Source organism: Carassius gibelio, chromosome B13, assembly GCF_023724105.1.
Source record: "Carassius gibelio isolate Cgi1373 ecotype wild population from Czech Republic chromosome B13, carGib1.2-hapl.c, whole genome shotgun sequence".
In the NCBI taxonomy this organism is placed as follows: Eukaryota; Metazoa; Chordata; class Actinopteri; order Cypriniformes; family Cyprinidae; genus Carassius; species Carassius gibelio.
Genome location: NC_068408.1, coordinates 11,189,472 through 11,203,692, shown reverse-complemented (window position 1 = coordinate 11,203,692; position 14,221 = coordinate 11,189,472). Strand labels below are relative to the sequence as shown.

The 14,221-nt window shown below is 37.2% G+C and overlaps 1 protein-coding gene across 1 annotated transcript; it reads left to right on the top strand.

Annotated features, from left to right (window-relative positions):
* The first annotated feature begins 529 nt into the window (after positions 1-529).
* six6a (SIX homeobox 6a) lies at positions 530-13,207 on the top strand. Its single transcript, XM_052571780.1, has 3 exons — positions 530-1,025; positions 11,166-11,821; positions 12,581-13,207. The coding sequence occupies exons 2-3, from the start codon at positions 11,250-11,252 to the stop codon at positions 12,744-12,746; spliced, it is 738 nt and encodes a 245-aa protein (XP_052427740.1). The 5' UTR covers positions 530-1,025; positions 11,166-11,249; the 3' UTR covers positions 12,747-13,207.
* Positions 13,208-14,221: the final 1,014 nt, after the last annotated feature.

Here is a 14,221-nt window from a genome sequence, read left to right as displayed (position 1 = left end):
GGGTTGTGACTAATGAATCCAGATAGACAGAGCAGAGACTGCTAGATAAGAGGAGGTGAACCCAACTTCACCTTCAATTCAGCAACTTTAAATGTGAATTTTTAGAATATGTTCTCATAGTCAAAGGTGATTTAATTTACCTGCTGGAAATAATTCACAGCAGCGCTTTTGCTTTTCACTCTGGAATGTTTGGTGAGGCCGGATTATTCGGGGTGGGAAGAAAACTTAACATTCATCTTTTAGAATGTTTTTAATTTTTCTGGTATATTCATGGAGAAACAGATTAATTATTCATTAAGTAAAATAACTAATATTTTAGAAAGACTTATTTCAAATTAAAAACCCTTTAGCAGCTCCTAAGTCTGATTCAAAAATGAAAGTTTGTTTTAAAAAAAAATTAGTTGAATACTTTAGTTTAAATCACGCTGACCTTTTTAATTACTTTTTTAGATACTTTTTTTTTTTCAAAACTTTTTCTTACTTTTTCTAAAACAGCAAGTTGGGAAAAAAACTGACATTCTAGAAAAAATGAAGTGTTAAAATGTTTGTTTTGTATATAAAATGTATTTGTATTTTCTACTCTGTGCAGTCATTCACCATAAAATCGAACACTATACATTTTAAACGGAGGAAATAACAGGGATCCTCGCCGCTCAGACACGTTTTAAATGGACAGCACGACCCTACTGAAACATTTTAATAGCCTAAATGGCAAAGACTTCTTGTTTCTTGTTTCTTGTCAGGCCTCATTCTAGTGTTCCCGTGCGTGGCCGGTTCGAGTGGCCCGCTATTGTACCACGGCAGCCGGAGGGAGGAAGCGCTACTTTGGGTGGTCTGACAGACCCCCGCGGCTCACAATAGCGTGGTGCCCAATTATGAAGAGGACGTTTTTCTACTTGAAGGTTGTTGATTTACGGCTCGGAGTTCAACCGCCTCCAATTACCATTCTGAGTGAAGCAGACATGCACATTCAGAGCGCTTTTCGTATTAAATCATGAAAAGTGGGAGACCAGTTTGTTGTTAAGGTAAGAAATATTGTTTTAAATATATACATTTGTTGCATATCCATTGTTGCATAATAATTGAATTTGTCTATTAAATCATTTCATTTTACTGTATAAAATACGGTCAAATAATTGCCTCTGTGAATATATGCCTCTGTGAATTTAGTTATGAAGAGGTTTCTTTGGTGAACATTTTTAGCAGATCTGTCAGGCCTGGCCAGGCTTTACAGTAGAATAAGTGCTAATAAAGGCAAACGGATTTGAGAGAGTTTTAAATGATAATGAATGGTTTTGATGGCCATCTATCTCTAAAACACGGCCAATGTAGCCGCTTCTCTGTATAAACTTATACACGTCAATCTGTTTGACTAAATCTTTTTGACGGTTATTAAAATTCCTTTTATTAACCTCATTATAATGTCATTACTTATTATTAGAGGTTGTTTTTTCTGTTCTTTGTTAAGGTTAATGTTTTTAACATGAACTTTATTAAGTTAATGTTTTTTTTCTTTAATACTTCAGTTTACTTGTATAGTGTGGCCTAATAAATAGCTATAATTTATAAATTTGGAGACTATTTTGTTTCAGAAGGTTAAGCAGATTTAACCTATTTTATGGTCATTTTATTCAACATGCATGGCAAACTAATTTGAACAAATTATGTACATTTTATATAGCTACAACTCGTGAAGCAACTATATTTTAAATGTAAATAACATTTCTTACCAATATTGCTTTAAATTCTCAAGACAGCTCATGCAAATCTAAATATTTTCTGTAAAAGGTTTTAACCTTTAGAACCCAGAAGTCAACTTGTCAGTTTTAGGGAGTTTTTGGTTATGTATAGGTTACTCTGACATATTTTGCTCTGTGGTTTAGATTACCCTGATGAATTTTACCATGAAGTTTAGGATTGTCATACTGTCAGGAGTTGTTGTTAAAGAAGAAGTAGGTTCAGATCTAATCTTTCTCAAGTTAATTACACCGTCTTCGTTATAAAACTCTGAAACAACATAAACATGACGGGAATATTAGGGATTAAACCTGTCTTGGAATCCCCAGATAACAACAATGACAAAGTATTCAAATTATAGACCCTTTATGTGTTAAAATCATCTTATCACCAAAGCAGAGCACAACATAAATATTTTCTTCTCCACTGTGAGCGTACAGGTTCCTCAGAAATCTCAAAAATAACTGTGGTAAATATTTGTTATGGATCCAAAACAGAAGGAATTTTTTTATGTAATGGATAAAAAACATCCATCAGCCATGCTCTGTTAAAATGTCTTCAGCAGCTTTTATTAAAGGCCCATAACTGACCATACTGTCATTTATAGCTTTGCTTCTACACTGAATGGCCTTCACCTCAGAAACATTCCTTTCATCACCGTGTTTGCCGACTCTGTTATGTACTTCCCTGGTATGTATCTGCGTGGGTCAGTGCTCAAAATGACAACAAATCTAAAATGAAACCGTATTCTGGTGTGGACAGTCAAGGTCAGAAGCCGCAACGAAGACCATGAATACTTAAGTCAGAAAGGTTAGGAGGAACAGAATGTCTGCCATTATTTTCCAGAGGTTTACTTGTTTCTAAGAGTCCAGATGGACTTTTCTCTTTAATAAAACGTGGTTCTGCTACAGGCTACTGACATTCCTATGCAAAGGCATCAACCCTGTTTAAAGGAAGCAATAGTAAGATCTCTCCACGCTATTTATACTCGGAAGGGGATGCATCTTCAAGACACTGGTTGAGTATTTTTGATTGATAGATGTGAATCATATGAGCTAGCATGTTCAAAATATTTGTTCCTCCTGAAACTACACACATCGTTGACATTCTTCAAGTGTCTGTTTATGTACACCTGATTGTGTTGAGATTTCAGAACAGTAAAACGTGCTCAGCTAAGTTGTGCTGATTCGCACCATCTGATCTCGAGGTGTGTGTATATATTTCCTTTTTGTCACAGAATGCTTTATTCTGTAAAAGCATCACCCACACACACACATAAGGAAGCGTCCTCATCTGTTCCGCGGTTTTTGCCTTCACCTCCGTTGACGGAGGGCAGGTGGGGGAGTGGAGTGAGAGCGGGAGCAAAGTGAAAGAGTCTGTGAGCCTTAACAAGCTCCAAATAGAAAAAGAACATCATTTTCATTAGGCTGCCAGACAAAGGCAGAGGCCCCCGTGTTTTTGGGGAGGTCTGCTGTGTTTGTGCATGTGTATGCGTGTGTTTTCATGGGATATGCCTCTTCGTATGATTGTGAGAGACTCTGTGTGTGAGTGTTTTTCAGGGACTGTCCTCTTTCCTGGCTGCTTTGTCTCTGTTGGTATTGTGCCTTGCTCAGAGAAAGGACTTCCTGGGCAATAGGGAGTAGAGTACGGTGAACTCGACAGCCCCCAAAACACTCCACACACACAGACACACACACACTCAGACTCAGACCCTTCTCAGCAGGCCGGGAAGCTGAGAGAGAGACGGCAGGATGGTGCATTTGTGGGGAGAACTTGTTGCTAGGTGACTGACAGACAAGAGCTCAAGTCAGGGCCCGGTTTTTAAAGCTAAAACCTGTCTTTCTGAAATGTTTTACTGACTGAATAGATTCACAGGAAAACACGGAGCCAGAATAATGTTAGGGTCATCGCTACTGAATGCTTGATTCTGAATGAAAGCTTGATCTCTGTTCACATATTTGTGTATAATGCATTAACTGACATTTGTCCCAGGCTAACTGTTACCTCTATTGATGTGCTAGTTTCATATTTCCAGATTCTTTATGAATTTTGTTTGTGTTTATATTTTTTTGATAAATCAATCTTTTTTTCCCATGCACTAGTGTTAACTGTAGTTAATAATAACAATGGTTAAACAGTGGCACTAAACAGATCTCATTTATTAAATGTTTTTGAATTAAGTCTTTTATGCTTACCAAGGCAGCATTTATTTGATCAAAACAGTCAAATCAGTAATATTATGAAATATTATTACAATAAAAAATGACTATTTTCTACTTTAATGCTATATAACATTTACTCTTTCGGTGGAAAAGCTTACTTTTCAGCACTTATTAGTCTTCAGTGCCACATGCTCCCTCAGAAATTTTCAGATGTTCAAAGGAATAGAATTTATTCGAACTTGATTATTTGTAAAACAATGGAAATGTTTTTCTGTTACCTTCCAAGTATAAAATTTTTTAAACAAAAAAAATATGTATATATATTATTGAGCCAAAACCAAAACTATACTGTGTGCATTATAAATCCTGAGAGAGATAGGGACTGAGGGAGGGAAAGGTAGATAATGCCATTTTTTTCTTTCATTTGGATAGATTTTGATCATTTTATTTTATTAATTAATAAATTCTTGAATTCTTTTTTTTTTTCATAAAATTCATTCATAATATTATAGACACCTGTAACCTGTAATTTTCTCATCATCATTTTCTTCATTTCTTACTTTCTTGCTTTTTATGTGAGTCAGTGTTAGAGATAGAAAATAGCATTGTCTCAGCATGCGTATTCTGGGGTAATGGCAGTGTTAAGTGATTGCTGAACTTTTAAACAACCCCATAACAGATGGCTTTGTCTTTTTAGCTGATTGGATAAAAAGATTAACCTGTATTTCTTTACGAGGATGAACTGTCTTGGACAAACTCACTCAACTAAAGACCTACCCTCTGTTTACGTACACATTCTCTACATGTGAGACAGAGAAAAGCTAAATCTAGTACATTGTTCTTTTGCTCCAGGGCTTAAGGCTTGATCTCAGATTTATGAGTCACTCACCGCAAGAGTATCAGAGCACAGCACTATCCCCTGACAGCTCTCAGAGGACAGAGAGCAGACGATCAGAAGACCTAGTGCAGCCACACGCCACATTTACTCACTGCTGTGTGTGTGTGCCTGCTGGGAGTCAAAGTGAGACGAGTCTCTGCTGTCACTAGTTGTCAGAATCACTGCATCATCACTGCCACACACACATGTTGTAATTTCGTAGAGAGATGACCTGTTTTTCTTTGTCTCTTCTCCTTTAGCTCAGTAACTTGGACACATACCTGTCACCAATGACCAGTGAATGATCTGCCTTGAGACAACCAAGTCTGTGTGGCTCTGCAGCACACACACATGCAGTTCCCAGATCTTTCTCATGAAAATCAAAAGTGTCAGATTGGCATTTGACATATGCCCTGAGTACAGAGATCACACGGCCAGCCGTAAATATCCTCCTGACACACACACACGGCTGACCTTGTCATCAACACACACACACACAGTCTATAAGCTGTGTAGCTGAGCTCATTCAGCAACAGAAAAGTCTGTTTATCTACTATCAGAAGGCATTCAGCATGCACGGCGGCAGAGGCGGAGATGATTTATTTCTCTGTAAAGCGCAGCAGCATCAGACATCCATATGTCTGACAGTTACAGTGTGTTGCCTTGTTTAATCAAACGCGTTATTTCAGAGATCATACAGTGCAATGACTTATCAGCATACTTCTGGACAGTTTCAAATTTCTTATAATGAATTAATGCTTTTCATGTCACAAGGTGGTTTTTGAACAAACTATTATACTATTCATCAAATGTCTAGAGAGGGGCGCCTCCAGGACTCAAAATGTTAGCTTGAGGTGCTCTTTGGATGGGATAATCATAATATAGAACAAATAGGAAACTCCAAGGCACTCTCTTTAAGAAAAATTAAAAAGCCTTTATTTTATGGCTTTGTCAACATAAACCTTTAACCTATTTTTAAAGGTTTATGATGACTAAGCCATAAAATAAAGCCATAAAATAAAGTCTTTTTAATTTGTCTTAAAGAGAGTGCCTTGGAGTTTCCTATTTGTTCTAAACTATTATACTATGTTTAATTCAGCCATTTTATTTTTATGTACCTTTAAGAGGAAGTTTTCTCAAATTTTTTAGATAAAAAAATTATAAAAAAGTGTTTTAGTATATAATCATATTATTATTATTATTATTACTTTTTGTATCTCATTTGTATTAATATTATTGAACTTTATATCTCACAATGTGGCTTTATTTCTTATTTTAAACTAAAATTAAACTTTCTTATTTAAAATTTGATTAGATTTTTATATTTTAAGTTCAGTTTTATATAATACTGTAAGTTAAGTCATACGTTTTTGTATGCTGGAAATGGGCATAAAAATAAACTACAATAATAGACAGACATGGGGGAAAATATTCAAATAATGTTACAGCAGTCCATAGAAGATGTCCAAGCATATGAGAACATTTTTATAGATGCATAAATGAACTTTTAATGCTGCTAAAGAAAGTTCTCTGTTAATCTCTTCTGCCTTAAGGATGGTTGTTTTTATGAAGTTATTATTAATTAGTTGGTGAAAGAGATCAAATAAATTAGAGTCTGTTGCAGTTACCAAAAATCAGAAGGAAGCATCTTAGACCTTCTGTGTGGTTCTTTTCAGATTTCTATTCAAAGCTTTTTGCAGGACATCCTGCACATTGAAGTGTATAGCAGTCATTTTCCTTTGTGCCAACCCAGTCTCATATAAAAACGTACCCTGACTAGATGTTTTTTTCTAGATTTGGCAGTTGTCAGAATGAGATAAATCACTGAGCTTCAGATCAGACTAAACAGACTGTATGACGTGCAGACTATAAGGATTACATTAAAACAGGAACTGATATCTTTTTGTAGGACTCTTTAGATACTCAGACACTTAGCTGTTTTGCTCTGAATTTTCAACCCTTTTTTAGTGTGATTTTTTTAGCTATTTCTTCACAATTAATGCATAATTAGATCAAACTGTGCTGTTTGTAGATTATCAGCTTAATTTCATCAAATCAGTCTTTTTAGTCCCTTAGAATTCAAAAAACCTTATATTTTTCAAGACAAAAGCAAAGATATGAAGACCCCGTACGTCAGTATAAGTCATAAGCGTTGTGATTGAGCAGTGGTTTTCAGATCAGGGGTAAGTGGAGCTTCTCCAGTGCTGGTGTTTCTGGTTGCTAGGTAACAGTTAATGTAGACCAAAAATGGCTGTCTCATTTGTGTCTGTGATGGACTAGATATTGCATTGTAGGGTTTAAAAGCCAAGGGTTGTTGTTTTGTCTGTGTTTAATTTCTGTAATGCAAATCAAAATGCTAATAGGCCGATTCCAGTATTAGTTGGTAACATTATTGACTGTTGTGCATTGTTTGTGACACATTTTTGTACCCAGACTGAATACATTTGCGCACATTAAGGTGTTTACAGTGTGTCTGCCTTTTGGGCATGTGTACATGTAGTTACATGTCTATATTTTTTTGCAATTATGTAGTCACAATATATATGTTATTGCATAAGACTGTTAAAAAATGACAAACTGAATGATGTCCGAGGGATCCTGTTGTGTTATCCCTGTCCTGCTGCTGGATAACAGAGAGAGGGAGCAGGATAAGCCAGAAGGGTCATAGGATAAGAGGTCTTCTCTGTTACCACAAATCCCAGATTACATCCAAACGGGACAATGCCATGGCTGGACACCGATCTGTCATGAGGACACGCCCACACACTCGCAGAGGTCTGTAACTCATCTGGTTTGTCTATGTACTACAGCAAGCAAAGACTTTATTTACTTCAATCCCTCATTCGTTTGCTATTATCTGGGCCAGTGGAGTATTAGCAAGCCACTCCAGCTTTGCCAGACATGATATCTTAATTAGAACATAAATCCCTGCTCTATAGGAGTCATCCAGCGTTCGGCCTCAACCAGCTGAGAGGAAAAAACAAAGCGGATGGCATTTCTCTATTGTATGTGTGTGCTTTCTGTCTAAAGCAGACCATGGTTGAAAGCGAGAACATGATTTCAAAAGGCCTCTGGTATGCAGAATGGTGGCAGCAATACCATTTGTACCATGTACTAAAATGCTATTTATTCCTCTGATGCAAAGCTGAATTTTCAGCAGCCATTACTGCAGTGTCAACTGGTCCTTCAGAAATCATTCTAATATGCTGATTTGCTGCTCAAGAAACATTTTTAATTATCATCATTGTTGAAAACAGTTGTGCTGCTTAATATTTTTGTGAAAATCTTACTTTTTTCATGATCCTGTGATTAATAGAAAAAAAAAAAGAACAGCACTTATTCTAAATAGATTTTTTTTAAAACAATATAAATGTCTTTCTTGTCACCTTGCTGAATAAAAGTATTAATTTATTTTAAAACATTATTGAAATGGTTGTCCTGCTTAATATTTTTGTGGCAACCATGATTACTTTTTTCAGGATTCTTTGATGAATAGAAAGTTCAAAAGAACAGCATTTATTTAAAATGGAAATATTTTGCAACATTATACATTTAATCACTGTCACTTTAGCTCAACATAATGCATTCTTGCTGATAAGTGTATTATTTAAAAAAATATCTTACTGACCTCATTTTTTTTTATTAGTAATATGCATGTGCATTTTTTTCACGATCAGATTCCAGCTTTTCAAATAGTTGTATCTTAACTAAATATTATACTATCCTAACAAACCATACATCCGTGGAAAGCTTTATTTATTCATACATATCGCAGTTTATCAAAATTGACCTGTTTTGTGGTTCAGGGTCACATATATATTTTCAGTCCTCCTCTCGGGAAGGGGTTAGAGGAGGAACTGTATTTAGTTCTTGTAGGGACCTTTTTGGTTCTAGGTAAAGTGTACCTAGAAGTTTTCCAGAAGATTCTGATGACAATATAAAGAACTAGTGCCTCAAGTACTAAAAAAAAGAGAAAAAAAATCACAGGGATGAAATCTAAAATGAAGAATTTAAAGGGTTATCAAGCCTGGTTTGTATGTCAGTGTGTTGTATCAGAGAACAAACAGATAACAGAACTCTTTGTATGAGTGTCACTCCTTATTTTTACTCTCTCTCTCTCTCTCAGTCGTTCAGGGATAGCGGTGTCAGGCATTAAATTATGTGTGCAATCCTTATTATTCAGCTCGTGCATGCTCCATCCCGGGCTCGCGCTTTGCCAGGACGCAGTGTCATTTCGCCACTTAAGTTACGGAGCACAAGCAAAAGCGAGGAACGAAACGAACGAGTAACGAGCGATAACTACCATGCCTAAATGCCTCATTTTGTTTTTAAGCAGGGACAATAGCTGTTTGAAAACAAATTGAGAATGTGAAATGACGGTTATTTTAAGAGTAATGGGTTTTTGGTCAACAGAACCTCCCTTCCAAAGTCCAAGTTTTTAAAGTATTTTTATTAACAGGAGCCTTGGAATGATATAAAAAGCCATGCATTATTTACTGGAAGACTTAGTAGAAACATATTCCCCTTTGTTGAGGTTACAGTATGTCATAGTGTATGAAATATTCACAGAACTCTGAATATTTCAGCACTGCTTCTCATCCAATGGTTTTCCCAAATCCTGTCTTCATGGCGCATATGCATGGGGTCGCAAATCTTTTGTTTTTAGTTATTTTAGTGGTCGGCGTTAAAAACTGTAATGAGATTGATTAAATTGTCGCTTTAATCGTCTTACTGTGTCTACCTCTCATTATGGCCAACTGTCATGCCATTACTGTATGGCGTAAACCTGCTCGAGCCTATGGATAATTGATTTACAATGTTGCCAAACACTCTAAGATCCTCCGCCGGGATTAAAATAGGCTGGATATCTTTGTGTGGTCTATTTTTGACAGTCTGTCATTCTAATGTGACTGCTCAATCGCTTTGCATTCCAAAAGAATATATAAATAAATAAATAAATAAAATACAATTATAAGTTATTGCATGAAGACAAAGTTATTATATAATAACATTTTGTTCCTTGCCATTTGTTTCAATGTCATACAAAGTAAATTAAACTTAATTAAACGTTAAACACATGCATGTATATGTTTTATTAATAGATGAGGTGTATTATAATCCTATGGACATTCTGATTCCGAAGCGCATCATGATAACAGCTCCCTATTGCTTAGACAAAAGAAGAACAGGTTCCTGAACCTGCCTGGATCCTCCTTCATACAAAACTTGCTAAAAGCACTTTTAGTTGAACTTCTGTAACTGTGAAAATAATTTTAGGCACTTCCGTCAGACTGAACATTACCTTTGAAACGAGGCATGCCTTAATGGAAACGGACACTTCCAACCACCTATCATTTAAGCGTGCACAAGAGGAACTGCTGCGTGATTTAAAACAGAGGACAGGTGTACTGAAAACTGGACCTACTTACCATCATTATATTAGCATCATTTGTAAGGTTCAGGTTAAGATGTGTTAACCATGGTGTCAATTCATCTTGATAGGTATGACAAGATGTGCTACCCACATTTTCAGCACATTTGTGACTACATTTTTTTTTTTCTGAGGAAATGTGCATATTGTAATTTTTGACAGCTTATACTGGAAGGTACATTTTTGTTTTTATTTATTTATTTGTGTAGAATAGTATTGCATGTCACATAGCATAGTCATTTTTGTTTTACTTTTAAATTAGAGCATTTTCTTCATTGAAGTTTTTTTTAAGTCTATAGTGATCACGTTTAACACTTTATTACTGAGGTTCTGAACATGCGTCACAGAAGTGTTATAGCTTCATTTGGAAGCGCTTTTTCGATACATAAATCATGTTTTTATTTTATTTACTTTTTTAGTTTGGATTGTTATTTTAGTTTGATTTTGAATAGACAATCATGTGTAATTATAGGCTACTTCATATGTTTTTCATAGAAAGTCTTTCAGTGCGTTCTGTATTTTAACAGACACTCTTTCCTATCGTTTTATCGACGACTCAGAGGGGGTTGCTTCCGGATTTCTAGCAAATGACAACATTACATTCAGCGTCTCTGAGCACAAACGTAAAGGTCAAAATGACGCTTTGACGTTTTCAGTGAAAGGCGCTGTCGCGCGCTGGGTGGTGCTGAAATCTGCTTCACGCGTGATTGGCAAACCTGACAGTGATTGACGTGTGTCCATGGCAACCAGGCAGCCAATCTGACAAGTCCGATAGAATATCGGCAGCAGGGGCTAAATGTTCTTTTATTTTGCTCCTCGGAAAAATCCTTGCTTCCAGTTTTTTATGCTCACACTCAATAAAAGAAGATATTTTGCCGTTTAAGCTGCTTGAGCCTGCCGCACGGCATCGCTCCTCAGCTCGTTTTCACGGCTGTTAACTTTTGCCGTTTTTTGACAGACTCGCTGAACAAAAAGACGGGCGAGACAGTCGAGGAGCAACACCAGACAGGAGGACCAAAAGAAGAGAGAGATTGCAGTCTCCATGTTCCAGCTGCCCATCTTGAATTTCAGCCCCCAGCAGGTCGCGGGGGTCTGCGAGACGCTCGAGGAGAGCGGCGACGTGGAGAGACTCGGTCGCTTCCTCTGGTCACTCCCGGTGGCGCCGTCCGCCTGCGAAGTCCTCGGGAAGAACGAGTCTGTCCTGCGCGCGCGGGCGGTCGTGGCCTTCCACGCGGGAAACTTCCGCGAGCTCTACCACATACTAGAGAACCACAAATTCACAAAGGACTCACACGCGAAGCTGCAGGCGCTTTGGCTCGAGGCGCACTACCAGGAGGCTGAGAAACTCCGTGGGCGTCCCTTAGGACCCGTGGACAAGTACCGCGTCCGGAAGAAGTTTCCACTGCCTCGGACGATATGGGACGGCGAACAGAAAACGCACTGCTTCAAGGAGAGGACGCGGCATCTTTTGAGAGAGTGGTACCTGCAGGATCCTTACCCGAACCCGAGCAAAAAAAGAGAGCTGGCGCAGGCGACTGGACTCACACCCACTCAAGTGGGCAACTGGTTTAAAAACCGGCGGCAGAGAGACCGAGCTGCAGCGGCCAAGAACAGGTATTGAGATCTCCACTGAACTGCACAAAGACGTTAAACGTGCATAATTATGTTTCCTTTTATTACTTATAATGTCATTATCTTTACGTATTATTATCTTGAAAAAAGCTTTGGAGCTTCTTGCGTAATTTACATTAGCTCCTTTTACATATCTCAGTTGATGCATGGGGTTTTATGCCGGGGTTTATACTATACTATACTATACTATACTATACTATACTATACTATACTATACTACATAATCGATATCATAACAAATATAGCCTAGAATTTTTTTCTCTCTTAAGAAACCCGCTTAAACAGATTGACAGCATGCTTCAAATTATGTAATTCATGAGTTGTTTTATATGCTGCAACATATATTTCTATCAACTATTTTTGTTATACTGCCTTAGACAATATGTTGCATAGCCTAGAATATTTGTTTATAATTAACATAGAATATTGAAGCTATATTATGCTATAAGAAACGTTTACTTTTAGTCTAAACAGTAACCATTTGATTTTAGCTCATGCAAATGCATTTACAACCTGAAAAGTTTTTGCCAGCGTTAACAGCATATCATCGTCAAATGTTGTGTTTAACAAATATAGGTTGACAATTCAATCTTAACCCAAGTCTGATTAATTTAACTAGATATTTCCGTAATTTATATACACCAGAGAGATGAGGACATTTCTTTATATCCACTGTCTCCACTGTAAGATAGGAATGTCCATGTATCCTCATTGACATTTTGTCTCTTTTCACCCCTGCAGGCTACAGCAGCAGGTTCTGTCCGGTGGCTCGGTCCGATCGCTTGGGGACGATGACACCACAGTGGACCGCCTGGGTCCCGCCTCGAGCCCAGAAGTCAGTCTCTCGAGCAAGGCCGCCACCTCCGCCATCTCCATCACCTCCAGCGACAGCGAATGTGACATCTAACGTGACAGGCTTCAAAAGAGCAAACAGGAGAACTGTAAGAGACAATCTAACAACAACAAAACTTTAGTGCCTGCAACCGGCCCAGACAGAGGCTAAAATGAAGTATGGAAATAAAGCGTCAAAATATCATTTTCCATTCGTTGATGTGATCAACAAAATGCGAAGTGCTTCTCACGAAGATAGGTGGGAGTTTTTGAAAAAAATCTTCTGAGGGCCGAACCTATTGTTGTATGTGTGCGTGCTTTATCATGAAAAGACTGAATAATGTTTTACTGTTCACTTGTCTTTTTAATATATAAACGATGTTTATTTACTTATTTAAAAATATCATCGGCCCCTAGGCCTTTTATTTGTGTGCTTTTTTTATTATCATGTTTGTTGTGCGTAATGCTGCGCGTCGTGAAATTTCTGGAAAAAATAATCATGATTTAAAAAAAAAATAAAATCACTGTTGAATTAAGTAACGATCGCAAATGCACAATATTATTTTCTTTTCGACATTTATTCCAGTTTTTCCGGTGTAAAATTGAACAATGCAATGTTTCACTTCATGATTATATTAATGTGTCTACCCGAAAGGGAAAAATATATATTTTTATATCCTGAAGAACAGATTTAGAACAGACAGGGATCAAGTATGTTGCATGTTTTAATCCCTCTCTGCGAGCTCAATCTCTCTCACACTCGAGCAGTAATTGGCTAAAATGCTTCGCGTGGTGTTGTAATGCGCTCTGACAGCACAGGGTCAGCGAAAGGCCGAGACGCTCTCCCGGATGTCAACACAACCCAAGCTGTGATCTCCTGTTTAAACAGAACCTTCTAGTGGCCCAAGCAAACTGCGGAAAATTCATATGTCAAAAGTGGATGATAAAGAAATTTAACCTTTTATTGTTTTTATTTTGCTTTAATTTTCTTTCGATTCACAATTGTTTATATTTATTTAATAGGCTATTTCACAACATGAGTATAATTCACACGTGCTAATCTAGTGGTTAAATACCTTGTGGCATTAAGATTTACATAAATCGGCTGTTAGACTAGTTATAATCATCACAATTTAGTGCTTATATTTTTGTAATTGGTCATTTTCACCGAGATTTTTCTTCTTTGTTAAGTGCCAGAGAACGATAAAAGGTTTTTATATCCTTCCAAATTGTTCTTTTTATTTGGAAGAATAATACATGTTTGCAAATATTTAATAATATTAAAAAACAATGACCACGCTAATTCTTAACGCTCAACTCTAAGGTGTTTATGTCTCAAATGAGTGAAGCAGAAACACAGCGCCTCTGTTTCCCAACTGCTTGAGGGGTTCACGGCGCGCACCTGGGTTTAACCCGCGCCATTCATTAACGCTCCCGATAAAAAGCACAAGCTGTATTTTTCAATCTTCTTTCAGTCTGAACAACGGTGGGGCCAAACCAAGTGTCCCTTCCTAAAAAAAGGAGAAAAAAAGGAGCCAAAGCAAGGGAAGG